Source organism: Sebastes fasciatus, chromosome 12 (genome assembly GCF_043250625.1).
Source record: "Sebastes fasciatus isolate fSebFas1 chromosome 12, fSebFas1.pri, whole genome shotgun sequence".
NCBI classification, from domain to species: Eukaryota; Metazoa; Chordata; class Actinopteri; order Perciformes; family Sebastidae; genus Sebastes; species Sebastes fasciatus.
Window position 1 is genome coordinate 29,693,361 of NC_133806.1, and position 18,788 is coordinate 29,712,148.

Genomic DNA, 18,788 nt, shown 5'->3' on the forward strand with positions numbered 1-18,788 from the left:
AGATGGAGAGCACTTTCAATTTGATTAAGAGGCTTAAAAATCCAAGCTAATTAGAAAGAGTGAAAATATTGAATCTGAAGGTGGCGCTAAGATTCCCAGAGGAGACTAGTATGGAGGTAGAGAGGAGTGAAGGTTGAGGCTGTACAAAGACGGGGAGAAATAATTCCAGTTGTCAGAGAGATACTGCTGTCTGAGAAACTGAACCTTTTCTTTGTCCTGAGACCTTAGTGGGTAGCATATCTCTGCATTTAACATCCTGTTATGAAGAGGCACAAATGTAATTCGCTTTCACTGGCAAGCCATTATACAATTCAGTAATAAAGTGAATTAAAGCTGCAGTCGGTAAATTTGAGCAAATATGATGAAAAGTTATTTTTATAAAACTGTCACTATGTCCTGACAGTAGTGTACGCGACATTATAATCTGTGAAGAAAACATGTTCCTCTGTGTTCTCCTGTGCTCTTAGTGGCATTTGGAAGATTTCCCAGTGTACTGTTTACAGCTAAACAGTACACTACAAGATGTTTCTGAAAACATTTGAGGCGAAAAATAGGCATTACAGTAACAGAATATTGATTCATATTTGATCAGCGCTGCCTAGTTTGATTGTTTGATCGGAGTTTGTGAGTTTCACGAGCAGTGATTGACAGCTGATTGGTTGTTTTCCTTCAGGCACGCTGAAATCTTGCAAATGCCGTTAGGAGCACTAGGAGGACACAGAGGAACATTAATTTTTTCACAGATTATCTGTCTCATGCACTACTGTCAGGATATACTGACGGTTTTAGATTTGCTCAGTTACCGACTGCAGCTTTAAGAAATGGTCCCGGTGAAATTGCTCTGATTAAAGCATATAAAAAATGAGGTGTGGTTGTTTAAACAATACAGAAATCCTATTTGGTGAATGAATGTAAGCGTATGTATGTAGCTGTAGTGAACCTTAGGGCCCCAGGAACAGGAAGGTCATCTGAAAACACTGCACTTGTGCAACCCCCTGGGCCGAATACATCACGTTTCACACACTTCACTGCCCCTGCAAAGAGCTGTAGAACGTAATGGACCGACGCGGGACAGGCCTCCTTCAAGCATTATCTGGCTGAGGATTCAGGACTCAGGGAAATCAGGGAACTCTGATGGAAAGGCACAAAAATAGCCCGCATATGCTTCTGGATGTAGAGGAGGAGGCGATGGGTGGGTGAGGGGTTGGAGATTACAAGGGTAAAGAGGAGGGGATTTTCAACATACACAGTCCCTAACATACTGACAACAAAGATCTTGTTTTAAGGGATGATTCAGGTTTATTACAACTTGAGTTTTGGTTTCAAAGCTTTGTCCACTGTATAATGATAACATTGTACTCACCAAAGTAGCTGCTTTGATACAGGTTCTTGTTTACAGTCTGATAACAGTTTAGTCATATTATCTGAGATTACTTAATTGGAGTGAGCACACTTGAAATGTTACAAATAATCCCACAAATCACTGGCCTGCCTATCTGGAGCAATATGGGGGTCAGTATCTTGCTCAAGGACACATGTGGGCAGGACGAGCCGGGAATCGAACCACCAACCCTCTTTGATTAATGGATGACCCTTTCTTCTTCCTGAGCAACAGCTGCCTAATTTTAGCTAACATGGGGGTTTGTTTGTGGTTTCAACCCAGTCCTGATTGATATTAATATCCATATCAATACCAGCCCGAGCAAGACGCTCCCCAATGACATTTCCACACTTCATCTTCAGAGTTGTGACTAAGTTGCAAGGTCAGTGTGAGCTTTCTCTGCTATCGCTATCCCTCCATCCGTCTAGGGGAGTGCTAAAAAACTTCTTACTGTACACAGTTATGCACTGTGATAAAAGATTATGGATGTCCCCAGACAGGCTTTGCCCTCTGCGGCCCTCTAACCAACAGCTGACAACTGTGATTACCCTCTTTGCCTCCCAGCAGCTATTCTGTCGGCGGCGGCATAAACACCAGAGCCCAGTTCAGCGTGGTAGACACTCCATTGAGCAAGTCATCGCCTAATGTGGTCATGATAATCCAAACAGCTTAAGGCCTGCATCTATGATCGGGGGGAGAGGAAGAAACGTATCGTGTAAATCACCTTCTGTTGAGACGGAGAGATTTGTTTGTCTATTTTGGAGCTATAGATAAATTTAGAGGCAACGCAGCTAATTTCAAGGTTATATCAGTGACGGTTTCACCTCCACCTGCGTCTGTTTTTCCTCCCATCATACTCCTCCACTCCACCCCCCAGTCCACCTTCAACATCTGTCAAAAAGAATTGGAGTGGGCGCCAACATGGAGGTACGGTCCAGCCTTTCCCTCCCCCCTTTCTTTCCCCGAAGCTTTATTAACAGTGGCACACCACAATTGGGCACTGATCCCCGGCGAGGCACTGTGTGGTTTTTCAGGGAGCAGGAAACTCATCACGGCCGTAAATTGTGAGCATCAGCAGTCTGCGCCCAGCCCTGCCGTTTCGCCCCCGACTCCGAGGCCCCGCAAAGTGCTGATTCAGGACGAAGGCAGAGCGCAGGCAGTGGCGGAGTTCACCACCAGCAGGCTCTCCATCACTTTGACAGCTCAATAAAAACCAGTGTAAACTATTAATTGGATCATTAATTATTGATGCTGTTTTTACTACAATTCAAGGGGCGAGAGCAGAAAAGAGGCAGGGGTGAAACTGTGTGTATGTTTAAACATAGTCGCCATGCTAGGAAGGTGATACAGTGTCACGTTAAAACACCTGGTGGAGGCTGATCTTAAAGCCAGTGGTGGAATGTAATTAAGTACATTTACTCAAGTACAATTTTAACATACTTGTACTTTACTTAAATATTTAAATTCTCTACCAATTTAAACTTATATTTTACTACATTTCAGAGGGGAGCATTATACTTTTTACTCCACTACATTTATTTGACAACTTAATACTTTTTAAATAAAAACATAAATGCGTAGTACACAAAGTATCTAAAATTGACTCCACATTGATAAACTACATCATTAAAATGCTCTTACATGTATTCATTAGTGATAACAAAGAGAATTATAGAATACTCGATAATGATAACACTGAAAGGAGCCATTCTGCACCATGAATACTTTAACGTTTGATACTTTAAGTATATTTTTCTGGTAATACTTCTGTACTTTAACTTAAGTAACAGTTTGAATTCAGGATTCTTACTTGCCGAGTATATTTAGACTGTTGTATTTCTACTTTTACTAAAGTAAAGGATCTGAGTATTTCTTGCAACTCTGCTTAAAACTTGAACTTATATTCTAAAACAAAAGAAACTTCTGCTAAAAAGCACAATACACAAAAATGCTACCCATTAAATTGATAAGAATATCTTTCCAGCTTGAGAGCACAAACCCAACAGACTTCTTGAGGTGCAAAAAACTGATCCCAAAGGCCATTAATGAGGATGTAACTTAGGCTGTCACTACACACTGTCCACTTCTGTGCTGTAGTTAGCCAGCCAGCCTCTCTTTTTCTGTCTGTTCGGCACTATTATGAGACGGCATGTCAGGGGAATCAATAAAGGGGAAAACACAGGGAGAGGACCGCCGCGATAAATCAGTCTCCAGCGCTCGCAGGCACGAGCCAGGCCCATTACAGCCCATCTCTCCTCCAGTCTCCTCCTCCCTCCTTCTCATCCCATCAAGCCCTCCTCCTTCATCAACACCCCCCCTCGGGGTGTTGGGAGATTTGAGGGCACGACATGCACCCCTCGCTTAGCCTGCCGTTATACACCCATCTCCTGGCCCAGTCGAGCTGAGCGCACAAACCCCAAAATGCTGACGGGCCACATGTGACCAAAAGGTGCTTTCTGCCCTCTTTCTCACCTCTCTCCCGTTGTGGCCTCTCATGCAATTACAATGTGTGTTCTTTGCTTAAGCTGGGCATATACTGTACGATTTTAGAAATGTTGTGTGTTGTGTTGTGTCGTCAGCCCCTGAGGGACGTTCTGGCTGTTGACAGTTGTCAATAAAGATTGGTTTGAAAGCTCCGAGGCAGGTAAAGTTAGTTTACTAGAAAAGGTCTGTACGGGTCACAATGCTAACAAGGCTGAAATGTGCAGCCTTGATCATCTGTGCCATACTGTCTGCTGAAATGTCTGAAAAGCAAGAGGCGCCGGCGTATATGAACTCGCAGGTGGCTAGGAAGACGTGGACAGTGTGGCTTGTCCATTTTGTAGAGAAAATTGGCTGCGTTTTACTATATCTGTTGTACATTGGTATCTTGATAGCTGCGCTCTGATTGTAAGAAAAGCAGAAAAAAGGCGCTGACATTGCGGAATCGGCTCGTGGCGCTGCTTCAACTGTGCGAGAGCCTGTGGACGGACATGTCAGAAATTCATCCGACTGTCCGACGGCCGGTCGGGAGGAGTTAATCGGTCCTCGTTCCCCCCCTGAACACCGCACGGCAAACAACGCCCGACAAAGCTGAAATTCGGTCCGACTCTAAAATGAGTCGTGCGACTCAAAATTCGGGCCATAACCGGGCTAAAATCGTACAGGGTATGCCCAGCTTTAACTGATGGTGGTTGTTTTTTTACTCCCTTGACTTGACTTGTTTTCAAGTCAAAGTCAACTTCATTTGTATAGCCCATTATCACAAATCACAAATTTGCCTGAAGGGTCTTTAAAATCTGTTCAGCATACAACACCCTCTGTCCTTTGACCCCTACTCTCTACGGTATATAACCAAAGAGTGCTTGGATTGCATGTTATAGTTCATGCAGGGAGATTACTTGATTGGGTCATCTTTTTAGACTGAAAAGTGTGTGTTAAATCACTATTGGTGTCTTTTTTGGGAGCTTTAAAAAAAACACCTGTGCAACCCGGTTCAGCTGAAATACATCTATGCCATTTCCACAGTCATGCTAAATTTGTTCCATTTGTAAACTCGATGTGCTGCCAAAACTGACTGATCTTTCTTTACGGCTGTCAGACTGTCACATGTCCAAATCTGGGGCCTAGAGTTTGGATCCCCTCTCTGCTGTCTGTTACATAATTAAGTCTACTTGACGGGGTGCAAACAAGGACACTCTGGTTTCAAATAAATGGTTCAGTAGATTTTTTTTCTGAACCATTTATCAGACTCCCTGCATGCACCATATCACAGCAGCCTTAATTATGTCATAAATTAATGAAACTGCCAATTATAACTAAATAAAGAGCAAAGATAGCTCCGCATAATCAGCTGTCCGAGGATGCTCTGCAGCTTTGTGCGGCTCGCTATACTTATTCAGGTCAATAGTTCAGCTCTTTCCTTTGTGTTGCCTCTCTCCTACACAGGCCGACCTGTGGAGGAGGCAGACAGAAGCAGACAGAAACAACAGAAACTCTGACCCTCAAAACTGCCTGCTTTTCTCCCTATTTTTGTTCCATGGCTACCTGGAAACCTGGAAACTCCCACATCAATAATGTAGCGCTATTGCTGGGCTGCTTCCTTTAGTGAGGAGAACAGTTACATAACAGAGCAGACCGACTGAATTCCTCCCCTCTCCTCTAGATTAAACATTTGGAGCATGTGGCAGGCGTCTGGTGCTACTGACAAAAGCAAACTGGGCTACTGTACTTCCCTCCTTTCTATCTTTTATTCCTCCATTTGTCAACCGCGCCTCCTCCTTTCTTTGTGTTCAGTGCTTTTAACATTTCTAAAGTAAAGGCCTCCGTAATTACGGGTTTGACAACAAAATCAATTTGCAATTACGACAACTGTCAAGCAGGTGCAGCAGTCAAGAAGCTAACAGCCTAAACAATTGCTTTTGATGTTGATTCTATGCAAAGTGGCATTTAATTCAGTCACTCTGACTGTTTGCTTGCCAGCGCGTGTTTATACACTTGGACAAGTGCGCTTGTTTCTCCAAGCAGGTAGGACATTTGCCATGAGCGATCTGATGTCCGTTTCTATTTTCTTGTCGTGGTTAGACAGCAGGACAGGCCAGGCGGAGCCAATACCCAGCATACCAATTCAATTAGGTACACTGTAGTAAAATGCGTTTAGAAATAATTCACATTATTATTTTAAAGAGGACCTATTATGCTTATTTTAGGTGCATACTTGTATTTTGGGTTTCTACTAGAACATGTTAACATGTTTTAATGTTCAAAAAACAATTTACTTTTCTCTGCAGCACCTCTTTTCACCTTCTGTCTGAAACGCTCTGTTTTAGTTCCATTTTCCTCACTGTCACATCCCTAGCATGGACTCTGGGCTTTGTAGCTTTGCAGCAATTTTACATGCACAAAAATACTATACACTATAATAGGTCCTCTTTATTGTTTAACCAGTTGGGTTGGGTAATGACAGTTATTCAAATAAACCTGGTAGATCTAATTTGAAAAATCAGCAGAACAGGCAGTGAAAACCCTAAAACTACTGTTCTGGGGGGCGCGCCGGTAGCTCACCTGGTGGGGTGGTTGCCCCATATAACAAGGCTGAGTCCTAATCGCAGCAGCCAAGGTTCGAATCCAACATGCTTCCCTCTGCTGCATGTTGTCCCTTCTCTCTCTCTCTCCCCCTTTCCTGTCTATCACTCTGTCCTATCCAATAAAGGCCAAAAAGCCCCAAAAAATTATCTTTAAAACTACTGTTCAGTATATGGGTCAATAAACCCTGAGCAGAGACATGTCTTTTTATATTTTTTTTACCTCCAACCACGATCAGTTTTTGCTCCCTTCCCCACTGGACTGAACCATAATCCTGTTGTACTGGGCTACCGTACCAGGAAAGACATCATCGGCGTGGTATGGGTGGTAGCAAAACAGTATGGAAGTCAAGGCTAACAGAGGAGGTTCGGTATACTGCAGGAAAACATATAATCACCCTCTACTCTTTTATTACCTTTTTTTTTCTAATAACATCCATTCATTCATATGCAACAGTGATGACATAAAACTGCTCAATAAAACACACCGCAACTGTTATTAACTCAGCTCACCCTGTTTCACTAGACACCCACACCCCAGCCCTCTCCCTCCCTGCCTCCCCCCCTGTCTGTCAGTTATGTAACACTGCCCATCAGAACGGACTGACCGTGTGAAACATGCTGTGTCAGGACCTGGCAACGTGTGCCACAAGATGACAGCAAACAGGAGAAGGCCTTTAGAGCAGTAGCTTTACATTCATTTCAAAATCACAGCCACACACATAAAACAGCCATCCACACTGAAACATATCTGGCTGGCCTCACGAGCCTTCTCCTCGAAGGCACGTGAGCTGTTAGAGTAGGTTCATAGATAACATACGTAAAACGCAACAGTGCTTTGCACACACATAGGGCTCAATGTTTTTGATTTCTTTTTTTATATTTTTACTGAAAATACCAGGATTTTGTTTAAGGAGCACACATCAGAAGCTGTTGTGGTTTTTGCCGAAATAATTCACTGTTCACCACAGTTTAGAGTAAAGAAAGCAGAAACTGAAGAGCAAAATGTAGAGAAAATATAAATCAGCCACTGATAATACACCAGAATCACTCAAAGAAAAAAAAAATGCTAAATATGCAAAGTGTTTGCACTAAAAAGTGTTTTTGTTTTTTTTATCATTTTCCCCCTAGATTTTTCTATCATTGATGTTTTTAATAAATATTCAGCTGTTTTAAAATAAAATAAAATGTTAAATTCCAAGATTTTCTTTTCTCGAAAATAATGAGCCCTACACATACACACACACATATAGACATACAAACACACAAAGCACACATAGAGACTGTAGACTGGGGAACCTGAAGGTTATATCTGAGTCAACAGCTGCAAGAATCAACATCAACATGAGACAGCAACAATAATCAAATTATAATGAAATCTGTCTTTCCTAACAACAACATTATGTCAGTGTAATGCTAGAAAAGGATGGCTATAATTGCATGAAAAAGCATGTGAGAAATGTGCATTTGTATGGTATAAAGTAGCTATCTATAAACAGAGAAAGTAGCAGAGAGAGAGAGCAGACTGAGTGGGGTTGTTGGTGTGTGTGGCGCCTACCTTTCTCACTGACTGACTCACTCTCTATCTCCACGTCCTCACAGCTGGTGTACTCTGGCGTTGTGGCCAGCTCCTCCTCCGAGCTGCTCAGCGACACCTGCCGCATCTTTCCTCCCTTTTTGGTTTTGTGGGGCTTGGGGGGCGGCGGGCGCACCGACTCCGACTGGTCCGAGCTGAGAGAGTCATTCCTCAACATGCTCTCCATCTTCTCCCTCTTGGTCTTGCGGACAGCTGAACTGGGGTCTAAGTGGTGTTGCTGCCTCCTCATGGGATCCCCGCCTCCACCCATGTCACCTCTCCGAAGGTCCCCAGATCGGTCGCCCAGCACGGGGCTACGGTGCGGCGTCGGGGGGCTGTGATTGGAGGATCTGTGGCCTCCGAGGCCGGGCCCCATGGGCCCAGGTGAGGATCGGTCCACAGAGTAGGAGCGCTGTCCCACCATAGGCGGCCGGCGCTCGGTGAGATGCTGACGGGACAGCCGGATGGGTCCTGGCTCGTCCTGCTCCGTGTAGGCCAGGGAGACATCACTATGGCGCCGCTCGTGCCTCATGCGGCCCACCTCAGCGTGCATCCTCATCTGCTCCTCGTAGGGCTGCGGCTTAACGGGGTAGCGTGCCAGGTTGGGGTCGCTGCGGTAGCGTGTCTGGAATTCCTCCTGGCGCTGCCGCTGCACGTCATACTCGCTGGGTGGTCCATCTAGCTCCTGGTCCAGCGGGTATTCCTGGGAGTGCCAGCGTCCGGGGCCCCGCCGGTCCCGGTAGCCCATCCGTGCCGCATCCACGTCTGGGTACATGTGTGGGCCCCGCGGAGCCCGCCGATGGTCCCCATCCCCATAGTCAGACGGTGATCTGGGCATGCCGCCGTCCGTCGGGGCATACTGTGAGTGGTCGCCCCCCTCCCTTTGGTCGTATTTTTGGTTTGGATCCCTGGATGCAGATGGGCTTCGTTTCCTGTAGATCAAAGACAACAGAGGGGGATTTAGTGGTTGGTCCACTTTGAACTGGATGTTCTTTCATTCTTTTAATACACAGCACATATCATGGTTTATTTCTGAGCCCAATCTCCAATTAGCACACAGTGTGTCTGCCTGTGAGCAGGTGGAAATGTGAGGAATCAGTCAGACATTAACCTCACAGTGCTTCATCTCTGTGCTGCTCTGGCTGAAGCCTTCAGTCTGTAGTCTATAGCACAATTGGTCACAATTCTCCTGTATTTCTCCCAATTTACGGCAAATTTTCAAACCTAACCTCTTTCTGGCTCTCTACAGCAGGTATAATCCCTACTGTTTCCACCCGGACGACAATACAGCTACACCAAATGTCGTTTCCCGGCGAAAGAGAGCAGTTGATGCTCGCGACACAGCGCAGTTTGAGCTCGTGTTTGAGCTGCACTCGCCACGGGGTTCAGTGCACATCACAGCGTGCAGGGACCAAAGTTGGGCTTTGCTCGACATAGCAAAAAGCCGTCGTGGCGTAGTGCAAGCCGTTGGAAATAACGGGTTTCAGGGTGTCCGAAAGGACCTTCAGTGAGTGAGTGACGGAGACAGAAATTGAGAGTACTAAGAGAAAGAAATACTCAAGCAGAGACAAAAAAATAAATAAAAACCGATGAATATTAGTTTATGCCAGAGATTCACACGCCAAGTTCACACCAGACGTGCAAATTATTCAGTTTTCGTTCCTGAAAAATTAAAGGTAAAATTATAAGTTTAACATAAACTAAAACTCCGCTTTGGTTTGAAATCCTCCCTATTTTTAAGGTCTCAAGGTTGGAAGTATGGTACTAGGCCTCAGTCCCCATCAAAACCTCATGAAGCCTGCTCGGTCTCTGTCACACACACACACACACACACACAGAAGGAGAGAAATGGGACTAAGCAGCAGGATGCAGCACCACTCCCTCTTCTCACTGCAACATACTCTACACGCTCTAAAGTCTAGGACATGGCTGGCTAATGCTCTCCTTTCAGCACACTATGCATCCAACTGGCACGTTAGATGTTACAGGTAATATGTGCAAGGAGTATGACATGTAATGCTGGCAGCTTTGCAACCTGCATTTTCCAAAAATACACGCAAAGAAACGGGTATTTGCATTAGAAAAACATACACTCGTGCAGCGAAAATCCTGTTTGATTATTTAATTTGATTTAGAAGGTTGCACACAGACGACGTTGTATCCAATATTTGACTCTTTTAGCACCACAGGCAATCTTTCATTTTCATTTCGATAGCATCTGATTACTTTGTTGATATAGGTGCTTAAATCATCATCATTTGCGATGCATTATAAACAACAGGATGACACAAGATTAACAACACAGCCTGCCTGGATATGACCTGTTTGTATTTCCAAATTAATAGTGTATGTGTGTGTGTGTGTGTGTGTGTGTGCGTGTGTGTGTGTGTATGTGTGCGTCTGCAAAGGCAGAGAGATGAGGAACCAGACAGTGTACTGAAGGTAGTGCATTGATAAATGATTCAGGGTTTCACAGATTGTATCTGTGTACACAGTACAATGGACATGAAGGGATGTACAGAGACAATAACAGCGTCTCTGAGTTCTGTCTGAATTTATGAATGCACATTTATTTATCTCGCCACCCTTTTTTCTCCTGGTGAAAACATCTAGTATCACTAAAATACACACTTTGTAATGGTGTCGACTAAAATCATAACATCGTTAAACATCACCCCTTTTTGTTTCAATAGAAATCTTGGAACATTACGTGAAAGTTTCAGTCAGGTGGAGCCCCGTATTCCTAAAATGAGCCATCAATCATTTTATCATCGTCGGACTGTCACAGAGGTGGGTGAAAAAGCCCCGGAGGAGGCTAACTGTGCATTAATGCATTTATTCTTTTGTCGAGAATCAATTATTCATAAGCCACTTTTCTCCTACATTTCTCCCACTTTTCCTCCAAAATAATAATGACATTTTGGTGAGGGGGAAAAGCTCTGTGAAGCATTCCTTTAATTTTGTACGTGACGACTTTCCATAAATTTCAAAAGGGCTTCATAAATCACCGCTGCCAGCCTTGCTCAGTGGCCGAGGTATAAGGGCTCCTCACGTGTGATCGGCTAATTCACTGAACCACAGAGGAGGTTCGGTCCCTGCCTACTGTATCACAGACCATCCGGGTTAGCCGGAGTAGAATGAATGTGCAGGACCGTACAATAGACGAGGGCGTAACTTTGGCTTGAGAAGTGGGGGGTCCTCCAATACCACTTTTACCTTTAAACAGAGGGGGATTTTATTCAAATTTGAATTCAAATTGACAGCATTTATAGCCTACATTTCAATTAATCAAGTGATCTTAAAAGCTTTCAGAAAATGAACAGTAGCAACACTGGCACTAAGTGCTTCAACTGAAAAATAATAAACTTATCGCTGTGTGTCACAATCATATCAGAGTTTCTATTGGCCCAAAGCTAACGTGGGAGGGAGTTGACACAATATGCTTGTTTTATTGGTGCAAATAGTCTCCATCTGTAGATATGTACTTTTTAATGATACAGCATAATTTTATAATTTATAGTAAATTATTTCCCCCTGACAGAGTGCCATAGACCCCTCGGGGTCTCCAGACCCCACTTTGAGAATCACTGCTTTAGGCTACATAAGTACAAATTCCAGGTAGGCTACTACTTGTACTTTACTTGAGTATTTCCATTTTAAACCTGCAGTAGGCAGAATGTTTTTGTCATCATTGGGCAAAAATTCCATAATAACCTTTCAGCATATTGTAATTCAAGTGCTCTGAGAGAAAACTAGACTTCTGCACCTCCTCATGGCTCTGTTTTCAGGCGTTAAAAATATAGCCCGTGAACGGGCCAATCACAGGTCATTTCATGGAGAAAGCGTTCCTATTGGCTGTTCATTCAAAGTAGGCAGCTGTTAATCACTTGCGAACTGTCAGACTAGGCAGCGCTGATCAAATATGAATCAATATTATGTTACTATAATGCCTATTTCTTGTCTCAAATGTTTTCAGAAACATCTTGTAGTGTACTGTTTAGCTGTAAAATGAGAATGTTCTGAAAGATCTGTTGAGGAAATACCAAGCACCGCTCACCAGCCGGAGCACAGCCAATAGGAATGTTCTCTCTGAAATGACCTGTGATTGGTCAAAGTCTCCCGTCACGGGCTAGATTTTTTTAAAGCCTGAGAACAGAGCCATGAAGAGGTGCAGAAGTCTAGTTTTCTCTCAGAACACTTGAATTACAATATGCTGAAAGGTTATAATGGATTTTTTGCCCAATGATGGCAAAAGTTTACTGCCTACTGCCACTTTAATACAAGTACGTAGATTTCTAGTCTATTCTAAACTCCTGGTATGAGTAATGTTTTAACAAATAACAAAAAAAGTGACAGAGGAAGTGCAGCCTTCTAAATTTCTGAGAGCACAGACCTCACATCTGATCAACCAAAGAAAATGCCACCCCCACCGACTACATTACTTCATCAACAGCAAATCCCAGATAAAAGATATTAGCCACAAACTGGATGCATGATGAGTAATTTCTTGCAAATGGAGTACAAAAAAAAACAAAAATCTGAGCACCAAGGATGCAGCGGAAACGCAGCGCATGCAACAAAAACAAGACTAATGGCTAATGTACACTTTAGTGAACGCCTCCTTATTCACAACAAAGACGGAGAAAGACAAAAGGCCATTTGAAGTCTTTGCGATGCAGCTAGCTCACACAAGTGACCTCTCCTTTCTGCTTCACATCAAAACAAATGCCTCCTATCACCTTGGCACACAGACGCAGCAGCAGCCTCGCGAGCGATTTCAGACGCGGCTGGAGTAACACATGACGGTCGCTGCATTATTCATGACCTGCTCCTGGACACTAACCGAGCGGCGCTTTCATTCACAAAGTGAAGCAGCAGCAGCAGCAGAAATGATATGCTGGGGTAGGGGGACGGGGCGCCGTGACTTGGATGGGAGAAAATGTGGCGAGGGAGTGTGTGATGAGCATGAGAAACATCTTTTTATAGTGACTTGATGATGATGATGGAGGGGAAGTGTGTTATGTTGTGCATGCCTCAGCGTTTGTAGCTTATGTGTGCTGCACTGGCTGCCTTAGGAATGCTTCACTTTGGCTCTCGGCATGTCCTCGGGGCTTCAGGCTAATGTCTCCTCTGGGATGTTGTCTTGAAATCCTACACCCTGAACACACACGTGCACACAGAACATGCACATAGCGACTACAACAAACATTAACAAACTGCCCTTTCCACGAGCCCTAACTCATCTCGACACAAGTATCACGTTACCCTGCTTCCCGTTTAGCCCCGTACGTCCTTCCTGTCCAAACAGAGAAAATGTCTGTGGCAGCTGTAGCGAGCGAGCTAGCGACCACGCTCCGCGAGCATCTGCATCGTGACGTTAACGCTGTCGGCCCTAAACCAGCCTTCAGTAAGTACAACGGAGCGGTGGCGCAGCACTAAATTTTGTGCTGTGCATTATTCCCCCATTGCTCCAGATGCCACTGCTACTGTAATAGCCTCTCTGCAGATACCTCTGAGCTCTCCGCGGCTCCGCCATAACACACTCTGCTGATCTTAGATTTGCATTCCATCCTCAGTGACACGGAGATAGAGAGACAAAATGTGGAAAGGGAAAAGGGGGGAGAAAGCATGAAAAAACGAAGCGGGGAAGATGCCAGTTAACTGTGACCTAATAGCTAAACGTGCAGCTGGTGTGCATGGTGCATTCAGCCAAGCTTGTCAGGCTCAAGCGTGAAGTGGCAGGATGGGACGCCGTGGGATCGTGATGCTGCACAGAAGCCTGGCTGCAGCAGCGATTGAGTCACGAACCGCACGGTGACGTACTCCCTCCATCATGTTCCCTTACGTACTAAGACGTGATGTCACCACGGACACGGCACCGAGGCGCAGCACAGGCGGCGCGCTGTGCAGGAAAAATCGACCGGCAGTGAATCATCCTAACAGGCCCGACAATAGAGAGGCATATTCGCCGTCTGCACGGGTTCAGCACAGTGTGGGAATACAGGCGAATGCTGCTGTGCCGTTTTGTACATTCCTGCTGTGGGAATAACAGCAGCCCTCGTTCCTGCTGTTGTCCTATTCTGAGCTAACTATAGAAAACCTTCTGCTGTGACAGGGTATGAAGCACGAGGCCTCATTCAGCTGGCGACAAGGACGGTGATGACAATAAGATTCAATTCAGGGAGGGTGACACTGGCCTCACTGTATTACTGGCAAAATGACTTTTATAACCAACATGGAGGAAAAAAATGATTCATGCACAGGGCTCCAGACTAACTTTGCACATGGGTTGCACCGGTGCGCCTAACTTTTTCATTTAGGTGCACCAGCACATCATTTAGGTGCACCCAAAATTTTTCACCGCACCTTTTGGCACCGCAACAATACATTTTAAGCATTTTGTCATTTCCATAAGGCCTACACTAGGGATGTCACCATACCAGAAATGTAGTAGTCGATACCAATACCAATGAAATTCCACGATTCTAGATACCAAATCAATATCAAGGTAAAAAACAAAAGTAAAACTATGAATCCCATGTTCTTCAACATACACTCCTTTATTACTGTTTTCATACTGGTTTATGTTAGGAAGGTAATCAGGTCAAAAATCTCTATTATCTATTTTATATTCCTGTGAAATCATCTCTTCAAACAACTGGGTTTCTTGCCAAAAACTACATTTTAGATTACATTTGAACGCATCATGATAACGCTAGAATTTACCATTTACCATTTACCAATCATCATCTCATCTTTACTGAACAGAGCCTGAACGCATCATTATTAAATCAATGGTACCTCCCGTTAAGTGCTCGTCCTGCTAATTTCAACACGGATTTGATGTTCACAATGTAGAATTATCAGGGAAGAAATAGGGTGGGTACCCTGGACGCGTAGATAGTGAGTTTAACAGTCTGCCTACCGCACCGTCAGGTATCCACGTGTTTACATATTACGTTGGTATAAGAGCAGCGTGATGTAATGTGTGTGTTGCGAGTGAGTGGTCGAGTGACAGAGAGAGAGAGAGAGATGCGCTACGAGCAGATGAGCTGTTTGGCAACCATCGGAGCACAGAAGAAATTAGCGGTAAAGTTAAAGTACAGTTGCCTCTCCCCACTTGTGAAATGAAACCGGCGCCGTATTCAGGATTAGGCATTTTACCATGGTGACAGGTGGTGATGCCGGTTATGCCGGGCTGGGCTGGGCCGTTCAGGGCCAGGGACAGGTGTAACGGGCACCGCAGCATTTCTCTTGACGAAAAACAATCTATAGTTCTCTTCATTTTTGAATTACCGGTACGTTTTATGGTCGTGATGTTGCTCGAGGAGGAGTGGCTTCTGACATCCAAAGCAAAGGAGTGAAAAAGCATCTCTGCGGTGCAGAGGGGTAAACCTTCATACTCGCTGTTAATCAGAAAAGACATCTCTAAGATGCTGTGTAAACACGGTTTCCCTTTTTTGCTTTCAGCTGCCTTATACACATCCAGCGCTTCTAAATTCCAATATTATAATCATCTTTTTAAAGTACACTCTCCTTATCAAAAGCAGCGTAAAATGTATCAAATCCATGGCTCACAAAAATCATGGGATTACACTATGGCCCCGAAAGATTAAAAAGTGTGACCCTAAAAGATTAGAAGTGACCCGACATGCTCGCCACGATAAAACCTTTATATGCTGTTATTTTTTGCGACACTACACAAAAAAAAAAAACAATTGGTGAAATTCCCCGACACACCGCGGTGTAATGAGAAGTGGGTCTGTCTGCGGTGACGTTGTCCCGCTCTGCCTCATCAGATGTGTTCCTGCTCTGACCTACTGACGGGATCTGATCAGAAGCATCCACGCAGCCAGTTCTCAGGCTGCAAATGGACTAGGATTGTCTGACTGTGTCATTCTCTCACTCTGTATATGTGTTTATGTGTGTGTATGTAGCGCTGCCTCAGCTATGATGAAAGGCCCGAGATCAGGCAGGAAGCTCCTGTGGTCGCAAATCATTAACATTTGATGTGGGTTTACGATAAGAAAGGGAGGTTATTATCACACATAGGTTTACACAGAGCATCTGCAACACACAGGCCAGCGATCAATTTACTGTATAGTGTTCAGCCTTTAAACTCAAAAGCCCCAAGCAACCATCTCTTTCACACAAACATGATCTTTATGCCATCCTCGTGATGCACAGTACTGGGCTGGATAAAATGATGATGAATCATTTGCTCAATACTGGGATCATGGTTATTCATTACATTATTCATCCGTCTTTGGTAAAAAAAGGAGAAGTTTTAATGCACTTGAACGTAACAAAAACTGCCTTGAGTTTCATATTGTATTGAATAAAAATAGAAATAACTAAATATAAAAAAACTAATTACAGTTGCAGGTTGCTTGCTAGTAAAAATGCTCTAAATGCTCTGTATTTGGGGAGCTGGGAGCAGCTAATCACAGTACAGTATGTTCAAAACACATGCCTGTGATTGGTTAGTTTTAGGGTTGTAATGGTATACGAGTATGCTGTAGTATGAAAGTTTACGGTGATCATACGGTGTACATTTGCTTATCTACAATATAAAAAAAACTGAGATAAGTGAGTGTGTGAGTTAAAGATACAGACATGAGCAGTCTGGCTGTGCTGTCGCGCACCTACGGTATGTGTTAATTGTTAATGATCATTGGAGATTATTTTAAAAGCTCACAGTTATCTAATGTTATTTTTTATCCAACCATCCATTATCTGTAACCGCTTATCCCATTCAGGGTCGAGGGGGGGCTGGAGCCAATCCAAGCTGACATTGGTCGAAGGCGGGGTACACCAGACTATCAGGGCTGACACATAGAGACAGACAACCATTTACACTCACATTCACACCTACGGGCAATTTAGAGTCAACACTGAACCTAACCTGCATGTGTTTGGACTGCGGGAGGAAACCAGAGAACCCGGAGAAAACCCACGCTAACACGGGGAGAACATGCAAACTCCACACAGAAGGGCCCCAAGCCGGGTTTGAACCTGTGACAGTGCTAACCACTGCACCACCGTGCAGCCCACGTTATTTTTCATTTAGTAGTTAATTACATGCTATTGTGCTGCTAACATTATAGTTGCATGCTATTTTTTTTATCAGGTGTATAACTATTATAATTCTGTTCTCTTTCCTTTAAGTGTAATTGTAACTGATAATACCACTACCACCACTACTACTTCTACTACTACTACTACTAATAAGAATAATAACAACAATATTGTAATACCGGGATACTGTGAAACCATGATATTTTCTGAGATGGTTATTGTACCATGAAAATCTCCTCCTGTTACAACCCAATAGTCAGTTGACAGATTTAATGCACCAGAGCAGACACTTTTAACGCAAAGCATCGTGACCAAGCAGAATGAATTGTGGAAGCCAAAATTGTGATTGTGATTATATGATTAATTTTTTCCTCCCTATCTCATTCTGTCTGCCTTCCTTTCCTCATCGCCACCTCTCACAGCATCTGTAATGGCAAAGATAGGATTTGAAGAGGTTTTATAAGCAAAAACTAAAAAGAGAGCGATATAGAGAGATAGAGATAGAGAGAGAGAGAGAGAGAGAGAGAGAGAAAAATTGGCCCTTTTCTTGAAGAATTCCATAACTAGTGAATTAGAAAATATGGACTTTCCTCCCCTCTCCTGTTTGACTAGAAGATATGTTGATATTTTATTTAAAACCAAAGAAATACCACAAAGACCAACAACTGAAAGACAGTGAGGAGTGATGAACCTTTCACAGATGCTTCATGCTCTCGGCTGCACGTGTATAATATGCACCTTAACACACGCTGCCAAAATAAATAAATGAATATTTACATAGAAGTAAAATGCCATTATGAAGCTGCAGCTTTCTACTGCTGCTGTGACAATTACGCCTGAGGCAAAGAAAGCTACTGCACTGTAGTTTATAATTAACTGTAGATGTTACAGCAAAATGCACAACCTGCTGTACATGCATACTGCACTTACGTTATGGTAATGCTTCGTAGACAAGGGATACATCAATTGGCAATTACAATTATTTAAAGGAAACACGACATACATGGCACATCATTTAGAATGTCTGTAAGACCATTAAATAAACAATGTCACCACACTGCATTATCATACATTCTACATCTAAACTGATGATGAGATATAATCAGCCTTACTGAACGTAAACGTCGGATCCTGGGTTGTAGCTCAGTTCAAATCTCTGCCTGGCTGCTCCACGCAAACACATGGCCTTCTGTGCACAAAGCGTTCACAAAAGCAGTCCAGTCCAATCCAAACTACATAGCACCAGCGCTGGCTCACAGCCTACGACCAGGCCCCTTGTTGTTTTTTCCAATCCTCTCTCCTCGAGCACTAGAAAATGTCATTGTTTTATTTCTAGAAAGCTACGGATGATCTGCAGACAGCAGCAGTAAACGTAGTCTTGCAGCAGCGCTCTCCGGACTGAGCGTGTGACACCAGCTCTGCCTGCTCTGCCACTGCTGCCGCTGCTGCCGAAGAAACATGTTAAATAAGAAAGCCAAAAGCAATCAAGGTGAAAATGCAACGCTGCCCCCGTGGGGATTGTGCCACCTCTACTTTGCGGATAATGGAGAGAAGTCAAATGAGAACAAATGAGTGACGCCGTGTTGCAGAGCTCTCCTCTTAGAGGGAATCTGGCCCACTAATGACAACAATACATCCTGGAATGGTCTCTATTGAAATGAGATAACCAGAAAGAAAGCAAGAGCAGAAG

General features: G+C 43.9%; 1 protein-coding gene across 50 annotated transcripts in view; it reads right to left on the minus strand.

Annotated features, from left to right (window-relative positions):
• rims2a (regulating synaptic membrane exocytosis 2a) overlaps nucleotides 1-18,788 on the minus strand; it is a 181,721-nt gene that overhangs the window by 80,339 nt on the left and 82,594 nt on the right. For all 50 annotated transcript variants that reach the window (XM_074654666.1, XM_074654636.1, XM_074654665.1 and 47 more), the window contains one exon: nucleotides 8,003-8,952. In XM_074654666.1, the coding sequence (XP_074510767.1) occupies nucleotides 8,003-8,952 (950 nt within the window). The remainder of the gene's footprint in view (nucleotides 1-8,002; nucleotides 8,953-18,788) is intronic.